Source organism: Emydura macquarii, unplaced genomic scaffold (assembly GCF_026122565.2).
Source record: "Emydura macquarii macquarii isolate MOO-44397 ecotype Brisbane River unplaced genomic scaffold, CSIRO-AGI_Emac_v2 contig_3506, whole genome shotgun sequence".
NCBI classification, from domain to species: Eukaryota; Metazoa; Chordata; order Testudines; family Chelidae; genus Emydura; species Emydura macquarii.
This window is the reverse complement of record NW_027133643.1, coordinates 8,168,400-8,183,130: the sequence shown is the minus strand read 5'-3', so window position 1 is coordinate 8,183,130 and position 14,731 is coordinate 8,168,400. Positions and strand designations below refer to the sequence as shown.

Genomic DNA, 14,731 nt, shown 5'->3' with positions numbered 1-14,731 from the left:
CTTCGGTCCTCAGCTGGAATAATGTGTCTGATTCTGAGTGCCACATGTTAGGAAAGACGTGGACAAATCAGAGAGTCCAGAGGAAGGCAACAAAAATAATAAAAGGTATAGAAAAACTGACCAATGAGGAAAAGTTAAAAAAGCTGGGCATGTTAGTCTTGAGGAAAGAAGACTGGGGGAGGACCTGATAGTAGTCTTCAAATACTTGAGAGCTGTTATAAAGCGAACTGTGATCAATTGTTCTCTATATCCAATGAAGGGAGGACAAGTAGTACTGGGCTTAATCTGCAGCAAGGGAGATTTAGATTAGATACTAAGAAAATCTTCCAACTATAAGGATAGTTAAGGACTGGAATAGGCTTCCAACGGAGGTTGCAGAATCCCAGTAATTACAGGTTTATAAGAACAGATTAGACAAACACCACTCCTGCCTCATTGCTGGGAGCTGGACTAGATGACCTCTCAAAATCCCTTCCAGCCCTACATTTCTAGGATTCTATAACTCAGACAGACACCTACAGAGACTCTTTTCCGATGCTTCATTGTTATGAGAAGCATCATCCACAACCCGTTCAAAAAGAAAAGTATAGCAATAATTTGCTGAAAGGCATTCACTGTAGAGATGGATAGCGGCAAGACTACACAACCGTTTAGAACAAGAAGTAAAGAATACCTTATCTAAAGGAACCTACAGAGGGCATATTAGATAGGTAATAATCCAGTTGGACCAACACTCCAAGCTCCTATCAGTTGCTGAGACCATCATATCCTCAGGTGTATGGCAGAGCCACTGATGTATACTTGATCCCCAAAGTCCAGTCTATGTAGAGCCACATCTATGATACACATTCATATTCCTGACATAAATTCAAATGAATGTTAAAACTGTGAGACTGGCTGAAAAATGCACCGGATCCATACAAACATGTACTAACATTAGAGAATTCAAAGCATGATATATTGTCCTTTTTATTCAAGGACAAAATTGTGTACAATCACAAAATCTATTTTGTTTTTGCATCTGCTCCTGGAAACTCAAGAGAATAAAAAATGGGAACCAAATTTATTTTAGGAATGGCCAAAAAGAGTTGAGATACAGGTTGAAATAAGTTATCTGGGATCCAAAAATTTTTTAAAAATTAATAAAAAAGAGGCAAAAATTTAGCATGAGAGATGTTAGGGCATAGGAGCTATTCTGACAGTGTTAAGAGGAGTGACAAATAAACTCTAGAGTAGAAAGGGACTACCATCAATAATAATAGATTGTGATTGTGACTATAATTATTGATTGATGTACATATCAAATCTTAATTAGGAATTCACAAACTGCCTTCATTACCCAGATCAGCTTCTGATGATTGATGTGAAACCGTTTATTCAAAAATGAATGAAAAATTAAAATTCTAAAAAGCTTTGTGCTAACCATTAGCTGTGGTGGCACAGTGGCTCAACGTACGACGTCTCTAATCTAAGAGGAACTTTACTTCTCCACCACCGTGGAGGGGTCTTATAGTGATCTCTACCCTAACAGCTAAAATGTGCTAGTACCACATTGTTCAGCTCTCCTGGAAAGCCATCATTTACAGGTATTTAAAAATCGGTGTTAGTTCAGTTTGGGGGAGAAACTTGTTTAGAACAAATAAACTGTTTAGAACATAGTTTTCTCTTAGGAATAAACAGTATATCAGAGGTGAGCTGAGTGAATGCTATATCAATTAAGTGAATCAATCAGCGAATGCTATATCCAAGCCCTAAAGGTTTGTCTACACAATTCGGCCCTTACATAGGACACTATGGTAAAATCCTGGCTCCGCTATAGGCAGTGGCAAAATACCCATGCCAACCTCAGTCTCTGTGATGGGGTCTTACCTTCAAAATTAACTGCCAATGGCTGAAACTGCTTATCCACAACAACTAGCGAACATGTAGCATCAAAACCAAGCCCTCGAATCCAGGCAACATCTACTCCTTGGACAACTTTCTGTGAACATACACAAGAAGTACTTACATATAAATATGTCCAGATACACAAACAAGAGGTTATAAACTAGAATTACGAACAGTGATGAGTCAAGCTCAAAAGCTTCTGAAATTTAGTTTGCTTAAGCACCTAAAAATCTGGATGTTAACCCAAAATGTTTACAAACTATGCAAGCCTCTTTGGTCTGCAGAATTGGACTCAGTTTCATGAAAACCTCTCTCGCAGGCTCTTAATCCTGCTTCTTATAGTCCTGGTTGGAAGCAGGCAGCACAAAAAGGAAGAACAATGGAAAACACGTAACGTTAACTTTATCTTCTTTCTGAAAGGTTTGGGTTGAATTGGATGTGAGGCTCAGGCACAGGTTTGGGCGTGAGTATTTCATCTAGACCAGGGCCACTAAAAGCCCTGATTCACTGGGCCACTTCTGGTGAAAACATGTCAGGGACTTATATTTTTAACCTCACTTAGCATCATATCATAATTAAAAGTCCTAGAACAGTGTTTCTCAACCCTTTAAGTAGCAAGTACCCCCTAACTTCTGAAAATTATAATAAGTACCCCAACACTCAATTTTCCACGGGATTTTATATTTACAGACTAATGTGAGCCATATGTTGGAAGAAGGGCTGAGTATATAAGGCCGTGGTATGACAGATGGTCATATCTAGTGTGAGCAGGGTTACCACATTTACATCAGGGGAGCGCAACTCAAGTATGTACCTGGGCTAGAGGTGATGTTGGCCAAAGCTAGGAGGCTTTGAGTGGCATGCCAATGCTGGGGAATATAAAGCGCCGCGCCACACTTTTTGCCATAGATTTGAGAGGAGGAAGGGGTGAGAGAGAGACAGGGAAGGAGGGCGAGAGAGAGACAGGAGAAGAGGGTAACTGGTGAAATCTGGGGCCGTCCTAGTTGTCAATTTCACTGATCAGCTGGAGCAGTGAAATTGACAAGTTTTCGGGGCACTGGGCTTTGAGCCAGGGAGGGAGGCTGCCACCTGGGCAAGTTGCAGGCAGCTTCCAACTGGCTGCCAGCCCAGGAGGTGGGCGACTGCCACCCAATCCAAGGAGATTTCTGCACTGACTGGAACCCAGGGATGTGGGCAGGCAGCTGCTGCCCATCTTCAAGCCAGGGCGCTGGAGACTGTCCTTCGGCTCGGAGCTGGGGCTCGGGTGGCTGCCACCAAGCTGCGAGCCCAGCTCGCAAGATGCAGGAGGCTGCCACTGGGCTCCCACCTGGGAGCTGGGACCCGGCAGGAAGTGGGGGGGCTGCTGCCCACCTTCCCAAGAAGCTAGTGGCTGCCGCCTGCCTCCTAGCTGGGAGCTGCGACCAGGCGAGAAGTGGGCAGCTGCCGTGCGCCTTCTCCAAAAGCCCGGCACCTGCTGCCTGCCTCCCAGCTGGGACTGGGTGGGAAGCGGATGGCTGCTGCCCACCTCCCCTTCACTCTGTTTTTCCCTGGGTACTCCCTGCCTGTGTCTCACGTAACCCCAGGAGTATGCATACCACTGGTTTAGAAACCACGTCCTAGAAGAAGACTGCCTGTAAAATTGGTGTATGCCTAAGTGTATACTAGGACTAATATCATTGCTCTGCACATCTCCTTCGAAAGGCTGCCAGCAGAGATAGGCCTCAACTAAAACCCTGGAGCTGACTGTCCCCAGACTTTATGGAAGTTCTGAACTTTGTGGCTTGCTTGTAGTATTGCAAAGAGAGGGGGAAAGACACCCACACTTACTAAATGACAAGTGAGATTGTGTAGCCTCTTAGGAGGTCATTATGGGTACGTCTGCATAGATTAAATATATTGGGCTGGCCTGGCTCAGCTGACTTGGCTGTGAGGCTGTAAAACTGCAGTGTAGACCTTAAGGCACAGGCTCTGGGACCCCACAAGGAGGGAGGATCTCAGATCCCAGCCTCCAGCCTGAGCCCGAACATCCACACAGCAATTTTACAGCCCCGCAGCCCAAGTCAAGCAAGCCCAGGTCAGCTGAGCCAGGCCAGCTGTGGATGTTTAAATGCTGTAGAGACATACCCAATGTGATAAATTGTTACTGCATGTTGACAATAACAACAACAAAAACCAAATGTTTAGTTAGCACTGTGTTGAGAAACATTTTATTCAGAGCTGCTTTGTCGTTAGGAATCGCACCCATTCCCTTTTAACTGGCTCTGCAAGGTCTTTAATGCTAAGAGATGATATTTTAGGGGTGAAAGGAGGCCCAAGGACAACAGCAACGCGATTTATAAAGAAAGAGGAAATTAAACAGGCCAAGTTAAAAGGGCTGCTCTGCTTATCCAGCTAGCCATGCTTCCCCCACCCCCTCCATCTTAGTCATCTCAGGGCCCTTGCTGAAGAGCCAGGCTCATTAATGTTTGAAAAGGCTGATCAATAACACGAGAACGGTGAACTGTCCATCTGCAAATTACCAGGCATCTGATGAATATTTAAAGAGCCAACCTCAGAACACAGAGCTGTCTAAGATTGTGGCATTTTTAAGAAGGACAAAAGTGCCTTTTTACGTTCACTGCCAATCAAGGTCACCGTACCCTTTTACCATAGGGATGTATAAATTAAGATTCCTGCCCAATAAACACAAGAGAAGAGAGGGAGAGGTGATCCCTTATATATTCAGCATGGTAAGGTTTACTTCAGTTTTGCAACATAGAAACCTATGGTCCATATGCCATTACTGTGCCATTACTGCCATTTTTGTGCCTGGTACTTCTTTGTATTTGTTTTCTAGTAGTGCCTCCATCAGGGTCAGCGGCTTGTTGTGCTAAGCACCATCCCTGCCCCAAAGAGCTCTCCCACAACACCTTAATAATGTGCCCCTATTTGTCTCCAGTGCAGTGCTGTTGCTCACCATCAATCCAGTTGTACATGCCAGTAGGTTTTGAGCACCGCTGACTCCCAAAAGGGAGGATGGTCTTGTGGATAAAGGAGAGACAAAGGGAGGCGAAGTAAGATCTTTTCTTGGGCCAAGATCTGTTGATGAAAGAGACAAACATTCAAGCTCCAGGGGACCTGAAGAAGAGCTCTGTGGAGTTTGGATGTTTGTCTCTTTCACCAACAGAATTTGGTCCAGTAAAAGATCTTACCTCATCCACCTTGTCTCTCTCTCATATTCTGGGACCAACATGGCTACAGTAACATTGCAAACAATTTTGGATAAGGCTCAGACCAACGAATCAGGAAATCTGGGACCCGATCCTGTGCTCACTGGAGTCAGTGCTGAAGCTCCCATTGACTTTAATAATGCAGGATCAGGGTCCTGAATTATATTTCCAGTTGTTCCACACACTTCATTTGTGGCCTTGAACAAGTCATGCAACCTCTCCAGTCCTCCAGTTTCCCACCGGTAAAATGAGGATAGTGTTTGAGATCGTCTGTATCTAGAAAGTACTTTGATGCAAAAAGATGTTTTGATTATCAACTGCACTGAGCTTTAGAGCATGCACAGCCGAGTGGGAGGTGGAGAGCACTGACTGCTAGTGTGCATCTCATTATAAAAGCTGAAATACTGACTGCAGCATACATTCCTTCTGTTTTATTAGTCCCCTGCATATACCTTTGTGACTGTGCAACAAGCAGCCCAGATGTCATCAGAGGATTGCTCATAGTGGTCTGGTTGGGGTTCCCAAATTTGGATTGGCTGATCTGCATGTGCCACTATCGTTCCAAATTGGTCTACCAAAGCTGCGCGAACACTTGTTGTTCCAACATCAATTCCAACATAGTAATTTACTAGATCCTGCTTCTCACGCTGCATTTTCAGTAAGCCTGTACAAATGTGACAAGAAAAAAATTCTGGTTTGAAACACATTAGCCTTTTGCATATAAATGGTTATGGTGGGGATGTTTACAGTGATGAAAAAAAGTTGTACCATATAAAACAAAGTGCAGATCCTGTGTAGGCATTTTGACTGTTTGGTATTCAAGCAGAACAATTTTTGAAAGTCTTCACTCTAATTTTGTAATGAATTTACTTAAGTCCTCATATTGCTAGTGTTCTTTTTCTGCAAACATTCCTGTATTTGAGCTTTAGTGGCATGAATGTTCCTGGAAAGCAAACTTCAAATTTGCAAACAAGAGTATGTATGATAGGAAAGTGAGAACTCACCCAAACAGGTGAGCATTTTATATTTCAGTCAAGCTGAGAGAACTGTAAATAATAGTTGAATGATTTGAATGATTCAGATAAGCACCTAAAAGTTCAGCTACCTGTATGAATCATAAATCATACCAGAAAAAGCTGCACAAATGGACTGAAACTTTCATTCTGCAGAAATCAAAACTATCAGTCAATCATAGTCTCTGGGCACATGCGCAGTCACTATAAATCACCAAAAAATGACACCCTGCCAAAAAAGAGAATCAGCTCAAAACACTCTCTCCATCCATCAAACAAAACCGTCCGCACAAATCACCAGCCATATTTAAACAATCATGGTTTTGTTGTTCATTCGTTTTACATTTTCCCCACAAAGACATGTCTTGCCTGCGATTCCAGCTCATGTACATCCAACTCCACCCCCTTTTACAAATACCTCACCAATATTTATTTGGATTATTAGACTGATAAAAAGGCTCCTACTCAACAGCTCCAGTTATCCTGTTGTCAGTTAAGTACACCACCAAGTTTATAAACTTAGACAGACCCTTAAGAACAATCCAGCCATAAAGTAACAGCCCAATCCACGGAGACCCTTCACCATTATACCTCCACTCTCCCCAAATGCCCACAGAAACAGATCAAACCTGCAGTGCAGTGTGCACAGAAAGTTCACAGACCACGTGATCTTGGAATGTGGGGAAAGCAACCTCCGAAGTCACGGTTCCCTCGTGGAGATCACTCTGGCAGAAGTCTCATCTCTTGTCATACCTAGGGGATTCCAGCTTCAGCACCTCTGCTAACACAGATGGGGCAGTCTGGCACAAAGAGAGGCAATCTGCAGGTGCCCAGGCATTTAGCGCTAAATCAGTTAAAAATCAACATTTTAAAATCTATCCATAGTCCAAGTGGACCCCAGGGTAGATGACTGGTTTCATTTGCTCTCAACAAAATTCCCTGCTCAGCAAGGGCCAGGAGTCAATAGGAGTAAGATCAGACTCTAAGCCCCAGTCCTGCAAAGACATGCACTTGGGCTCAACTTTAAGCATGTGAGTGGCCCCCACGGACTCAGCAGGACTGCTCACATGTTTCAAACTAAGTATATGCATAACTCTTTGGAGGAACAGGACTTCAGTGGCCAGGTGCCTTCTGAGCCAGTTTCAATAAACGGTGACATACTGGAAACAGCGACATCCCCTCTACCTTAAGACCACAACAGCCCCTCACTGGTCTGGAATGCACCCCTGCCCTGCAAACTCAAGTGCCTCACAATGCTTTGCTGCTCTAGCTCCCACCTGGGCTGCTCACAAGCAGCCTGCTAGCATGCAGGTCACACCCTGAGTGTCTGTGTGTTGCTACAGTCTGCCAGCCACACATCAGCCACACTCTGGTTTCCACCAGCTTTCATTACTACCTGCAAGACGACCCCACCACACTCCCAGTCTTCAATTTCCCCCCAAAACATGTGTTCTGCCCTCTCCTGGACAGTCCAGATATATTAGGTCCATTGCCCCTTTAAGGGGACCAAGATACAACAGTCTACTACATTTAAATGGAGTTACTCAAACAATTTACAAACAATGGATTAGTTTTAATTAAAGAATAAAACAAGTTTATTTCACTACAAAGAGAGATTTTAAGTGAGTCCAAACATAGTGCATTAAAGTCAGAAATGGTTACAAGAGAAATAAAGTGCTTTCTAAACTTAACAAACTAGACTTGGCTCAAGACTTGGCACAGGGTCCCACTAACATGGCTGACCAAATTCTCAGGCCAGGATCTGCTCTCAAAGTCCCAAGGTTGTTTCTTTTGTCTTCTTGGGTGAAAAAGAGAAAGATGGATAGGGAAAGAGAACGTGGGTTGTTTTCCTCCTCACTTTTATAGTTCAATCACCCTTTGAAATGCATTTTCCTAAGGGTGACCCCTAGATAAAGTTCCTTCCTGCTTTGAGAATGGAGAAAGGAGTCTTGTCATGAAAGAGGATTCATGCTGTTGTTTACAGATTGGCCTAGTCTCCCGCTTCCTGTTTAAAGGACCTTGTTTACTACGTCTATGTAAATTGAGGTAAACACACATTCCTTTGTTTAAGAACTGCTTAACCAGTCCTGCCTAATCAGGGCCACATGAGTTTGAACATGTGCTACCAACATCATTCAGGGGGATTTAATAACTTTACACATAATGTAGCTACATACGTTTCACCATATTATTAACCGGCAAGTTACTAGTTTTCAAATGCTACCTCACAAGGCATATTTGGCACAAAGATTATCACAATAGCAAGTAGAGCAGGGATTCTTTACCCCTCAGGGGGATTGCAAGCTGTCAGCCCCCGTGCATGCCAGTAGGGCTGGCCTGGCATGGGGGAGGAGGATTGTCACAGCCTGGAATGTCGGGTGTGATTAGATGCATTCAGTCACAATATTCAAATGAAGTGTGCTAAATTTTAGAAGTTTTTACATGCTCTTCACTTTTTTTTCTGAAACCACAGTTTTTCTTCCAAAATTAAATATCTCTAAAGCTATGATTATAGTTCTAGGTCTATCACCAGAAATGAGTTTCAACACAGTTTGGTTGTGCTTGAAAAAGCATCTTTTATGTTGTGTGGCTGGCTTGGTCAGCGTTGTGCTGAATCAGCAGTCAGGTACGACGGAGTTACCATTATTATTGCTCACTTCAATTGTGGGAGCCCCCAACCAAGATTGTAAGGGACATCTGAAATAAAAAAGATAGTCCAAGCCCCCAAGAGCTCAAAATTTAAGCATCTGGCAAGGCGACAACCAAACAAGGAGGAGGAAAAGGTAATAGAGAAATGGCTGAGTTGGAAATACAGAGAAAAAGTGGATATTTTTAGTCTTTTTTCAGTATCACAACAGAGGCAATTTTGAAGGAGAGGTTAAAAGACGAGCAATGTTGTGACTGTACATACCGTTCCCATTTTATTCAACACTCCAGAAACTAGTAAGGCAGGGATCGACAGCATGTTGTAACGTTGGTGTCAAGTTGCGAGCTTCCCCTCAACTTCAGATTGTTTATTTTAAAGTAGAAGTTTACCAATAAATCCCACCATCACTTCTTCTCTGACCTTCTTTGTGACCTTCTAAATAGCAGTTTCATCATGGGATATCTCTACAAAAACCCAAGAGTTTTGGATCTGCCATTACAAGGCATTTAAGAAAATCCAAAATTGCCCAATCAGGAATTTCTTGATTAGAAACTCTTGGGGTGAGGGAGTGCGGGGGGAAGGTCATAGCTCATAAATTCAGTAAAAGGCACTAGTGAGACATTCAAAAGGCCAGGTGCGGTTGGGGTGGACAGCCAATAAGTGTGCTTGTTTTCTAAGAAGACTCACTAAGACTTGGAATAAGTGACTGGGAACTATCTGCCCCAATATCTGCTATTTGCTGCTGGTTTTGGAGTTCCACTGAGCATGAGGAGCTCTACTGAACAGTGGTCTTGGTAAGCAAGATCAGTTGTTCAGATAAAGACTGATAAAATGTAATAATGGTAGCATGCCTCTGGTCTGCGCTAACAATCTGACACCTAAGAGTACTGGCAAGAAACTTGATTTTATTTCCTGGCCCTAGTTACATAACCTGGTCAGGGTGACACAGGGTGAACAGATTACAGAGGTCATATTCACCGACTCCAGTAATTATTACTACATGTACCAGTTTGGGGATGTCCATTACAACAATCTGCATTCTGCTGTGCAACTTATTACTTGACTGTTGATTAGATTGTTGAGCATGATCTGCAAAAGATAAAGTTCCCATTGTAATTTCACACTTGCTTTCCTAAAACAAAGTTTAGAAAGTTGGCTGCATATGTTGATAAGTACTTGTTAGAAATATCACTAACTATACTGTTCTTGGTATTATCTCATGCATTTCCCTGTTTCTCCTTATTTTGGCACGGCTGCTGACTGCTGACTCATTTAAAAAAAAGAAAAGAAAGAAAACCATGAGAAAAGCAATTTACTGGATTTTAATTTTTTTAACATAGAAAAATGGTGGTTTTTAAATCTTTCAGAGAATATGGAAATCAAAAAGAATACTACACACACCCACACACACCCAGTCCTACTTCTGATTTTTTATTCTTCTTCCAAATATGGCATCCTTGATGTTAGACCCTTAATGTTTTTTTTACTACATAGAGGGCAATTTTAACAGATGTTAGCGTATATAGTACATCACTACTATAGTAGTGTATAGTATAGTATATAGTACATCACTACTCAGCACTTCAAATTATGGCTTTGCAATGGATTCTCACCACAAGCATTTTAAAATTGGAACCCAGTCAACCCATATAATGTTTGATTTCCTTTTTCCCCTTACTAAGCAACAAGGGTATTATGTGTGCATGTGGCCATATGAGCAAGAGATTATTTATGTATTTATACGGTAAATATTACAGTCCATGAACAAACACTATTTTACTTCTGCAATTTGATTAACAGCTACCAAGACTCAGTCAATTAGCAGACTCCTAAAAGACAAATTCCTCACCCCTTTTTACTGGTCTTTCTCTGAGTAATGACTCTTGATTAAACTTTTTAGAGCAGTAATATTTTCCAGAAAAAATAAACTAACATCAAACATTAACCTTTTTTTCAAACCTATCACTTGTTACAAAGATATTCTGAGCCACTGAGCTTGGTCAATGGACTACGTCTCTGGAACATGAATACACCTACATGTAATCTGGATCCACAAGAAAGCACTGTCATCTCTTCATCACAAATGTCACTGATTGGGGTCTCTGGTGAACTGCCCAAATACAATCCCTGAAAAACTAAAGCCTCAACAGACAGGTTAGTAGAAAGGACTTGACCCAAGTGTTTTATCATAATGTTAAAGAGAGAGGAAGAGAGAGTGTGTGTGTTCTATTTTGTTTACAAAATAAGACCTTGGTACCAGAAAGGATTCCAAACCAGGACTCATAATACCAGATCCAAGTAAGTTCAGAGCCAGAAGTGGATCCCAATCCAAACTTCATGGCTAGGAACCCTGAAACTGAAGTTCTTTAGTTATTTATGCAACACATTTTTTCTTTCCCATTTTATGTTTATCCGGTTGGTATTGTAGGGTTGTTGCAATAAATATGATTCTGAACAGGGTGGACTGATCTAAACCAAAGTAAGTTAAATCACCAATTTCAATCATGATTTAAATTAGCAAGCAGGAAACCTTGCCTTGATTTTAATCACGTTTTGCATTTGTACTTTCTAGTTATTTGGTTAAAGAAAGGTTGATTCTCATAACCATTAAAACATGCTGATTTGCAATAAAATATAGCTTTTACACTAAATTTGAGGCTTCTTTTTGCTACCCGGGAAGATATAATGTATCTATATACATTTATTTATGCAATTATATAGCTTGATTTACTTCTGTTCAGGTTTTTAATTTTTACATTTTGTATTATGTTAGAAAATGGTAAATGATGCATTTTTTATTTATTAAATGATTAATTTTTTACTTGAGATTTGTGTCAAGCTCTATTTGGATGGAAATTTAAATCAATTAAAATGCAAAAAAACATAATTTTATATTTTTTAAAAAATTAGTTAAATAAAAATACCTTAAATGTGCTGGATACATAGGGGGGAAAAGTTTATCATAATTTGCATTTAAAACCAATTTATTAAACAAGAGAAGTATTATCTACCGTTAATTAATTGAACTGATGCTGACCAGAAACCTTCAAGATTTTAGAACTAATAGATCTCATCCTCTTGTAGCTAGTTTTTGTTCATTGATTGGAAGAGGAAAACAAGCTTTCTTGCTTTTTCAACTCCTAAGTGGGTTCTTATTTTTGAATAAAGTAATCATTGAAATGAACTAATTGAATAAACTGAAATGAAGAAAATATTCTCTCTGCATCTGTAGAAGAAACTACTGCTGTCAAAAGCTAATTTAGCTCTTCAACAAGCTCTGATTCAAGGTGCTTAACCAGTGAATTCCACCAGTTCAGTGGTGTGACTTTCTTTAAAAGTTTGCAGCAAGCATGTACTGCTTATTATGTTTTGTATTTAATTTACATGATTTTACTCAATTATAAGTAGTTTAGGTCTTAACCTGGTCATCAATTTAAAATTTAATTTTAAAGGGTTTTTTTAAAATAATTTTTTAAAAATAAACCTGTATTTAATTTATTTTTTTTTAAATCTCATTTACAATAAAAAGTCCATTTTTTTATTTAAAAAAAATTGTCCACTCTGATTCTGAGAAAAGCAGAGTAAGCTGAGAGAATGATACAGCAGACAAAAATACAGATACAGTCAGCAAGGTCTTTTCCTCAGGAAAATAAAATAACGGAAGCTGAAAAGGCAACAAAACTCCTCATCCTGGGGTTCAACCTACTGCTATGACTCTTCGCGGTGGAACCCTACTTTCCTCTAAAGGCCATTCTATTCACCGTTTCCCACACACTCAATTTACAGTTCTTTGCTCGAGCACATGTCAAGGAGAGAGAGAAGGTGAGCTGTGATTAACCCCGGTTCATTATGAGCAGATGATGCCTCTGCACTTCGTTGCACAAGAGCCTTGAGGTATGTAGCCACCATCGTGCAAAGGACTCTAAGCAGGCAGCTTTCTGCTGCTGTGTGGAGCACCCCCAACTTCAATAGAGATCTGCCCCGGTAGAATTAGGGCCTTTAGTTTTTTAGTGTGGTTATTATTCAGACTTTGCGAGCAGAAAAATAGGAATAACAGATATGGAAAAAAAAGGATCTCCTAAACTGACAGATTCGCTCTGCGATACAGTCACTCAAACAGGCCATTGAGCCAATATCCCCTCAGAGTAGTACAGCACCAATCGCCTTCTCTTTCATGAGTCGCAGCAGGGACAGGATGGCTTTTCAAACAAGTATTTATGATCAAAGGGCTGCAGCATATGATAAATATTTATGCGGTCTATTAAATAATAGTCTGTATAAATATTATTCAAAATGTGCATGCTGGAAACCACAGACTTCCCAGTTTATCCTTAAACAAATGTGCTAGTTTTCCCACATAGGCAGTGGAAAAAATAAACAAACAAACTCCCTTTGCGAAAATATTTCATTCAATAAAAAGAAAATCCTCAACATTGCTTGTTTAATTTGAAAAGGAATGACTGAGAAACCAGACGAATGTTTCATTACAAGTAAGTAGTGAGCTCTGTTTGTTTTACCTTACTTTATGGTTGTCAAACTTGTGTTAAAGCTATAGTACCAGGAGACACTACACCCACACAGGCAGCAGAAATATTTATCAGCTGTAAATACAGATTTTGTAGTATTGTAAGCTTAAACACAGGGAATTATAAAGGATTGACACATCTTTTTTTAAACTTTGATCTTTGAAACTTTGCAGGATGCCTGGGCCCACAGATCATGTGTAAATAGTATGTTTTTAGTAGTGCAGCTGTGCTTTTCTAGGGATTACAGGGGAAGAGATTAGCAGGGCATCAAATTAGGCTTCATAACTTTAATAAGAAAGTATCTAAACACTGTGTGAAACAAACGTTGCATGCCAATGTCACAGTTTTTATAAAAGGGAGATAAAATGGAAGGAGTATCTTTGACAACGTTGTGCCAAGTTCAGCACTATGTCCATCTTTTAGTGATACAAAAAGCTAACAATAAAACAGTTCGTGGTGGCAGAGTAATCAAGATCTCTTCTTAAAGGCAAAGTACTTCAGTCCCCTTTCTGAGATAGGATAAAAGTCACCTACAGGGTGGGGGGAGGATACAACACACGACACTAGTACTGTTTTCTCACAACGTAATCCTCTAATGCTCTGATTGACCAAAGGGCAGTACTATCACTTTATCAACGGTGGTTTACTTCCCGCTTATGCAATGCCAAAAGAAAGCTCTGTGGTTCTGGAGTTTGTATGCATGCTAGCAATAAAAACAACTGGAACAGATAACGTACATACTCTAAGGTTACTCTTTATCACTATATTGTCAATTTTTTAAAATGTAATCTTCCTCCTAGTCACAATGTTTTTCATTCACTAATCAATACTTAGCCATGTGAAAAGTTCCATTGACATGCCATGCACTTTATAAGGCTGGGGAAACTGAGGCACACAGTGATTTGAGAGTGATTTGTCCAAAACCAGCGGAAGAGTTGCATATAGGACCCAGGCCTCCAAACTCATATTCTATCCATTAGATAGTGCTGCCTCAACATTTCTAATCTGACCATCACACATTATAATATTTTCTCTCAATAAACTACACTGTAGGTCTGAAAATTAGCATGGTCAGCCTCAACTTCTTATCCCATCCTTTCCTCCACACAAATAACCCTTCAAAACCTTCCTAATTGCTGCTTTTCAGGTGCCTGCCCATCATTTTTTTCCTTCTCTAACCCCCCAAGATGTATTTGAGGACAGAACTCATCATTCCTTTTGTTCTTTCATGTCTATATTTTTTTTTAAGTTTTATAGAACAAACCCTCTGCTCTCACCTACACTTGTGTCAGTTTGAGGCCCTCCTGATTTATACCTGACTAACTAAATGCAGAATTTGGCCCACAGAGCCATTCTGAAATAGCCAACATCATCCAAGTAAATCACTGAACAGCAGAAAAGCAACATAACTACAAATAATGAAAACATACAAGAATTCCCAACACTGAT

At 40.6% G+C, this 14,731-nt stretch overlaps 1 protein-coding gene across 10 annotated transcripts in view; it reads right to left on the bottom strand.

The window, feature by feature from the left end:
- FGGY (FGGY carbohydrate kinase domain containing) overlaps window positions 1-14,731 on the bottom strand; it is a 351,678-nt gene that overhangs the window by 170,700 nt on the left and 166,247 nt on the right. For 9 of the 10 annotated variants that reach the window (XR_010917523.1, XR_010917522.1, XM_067535443.1 and 6 more), the window contains 2 exons: window positions 5,549-5,760; window positions 1,870-1,981 (listed from right to left, as the gene is read on the bottom strand). The exons of the other annotated variant lie outside the window; for it this stretch is intronic. Coding sequence is in view for 7 of the 9 variants with exons in the window: in XM_067535443.1 (XP_067391544.1) it covers window positions 1,870-1,981; window positions 5,549-5,749 (313 nt within the window). In the remaining 2 variants the exon portion in view is untranslated. The remainder of the gene's footprint in view (window positions 1-1,869; window positions 1,982-5,548; window positions 5,761-14,731) is intronic. 10 annotated transcript variants of the gene reach the window in all.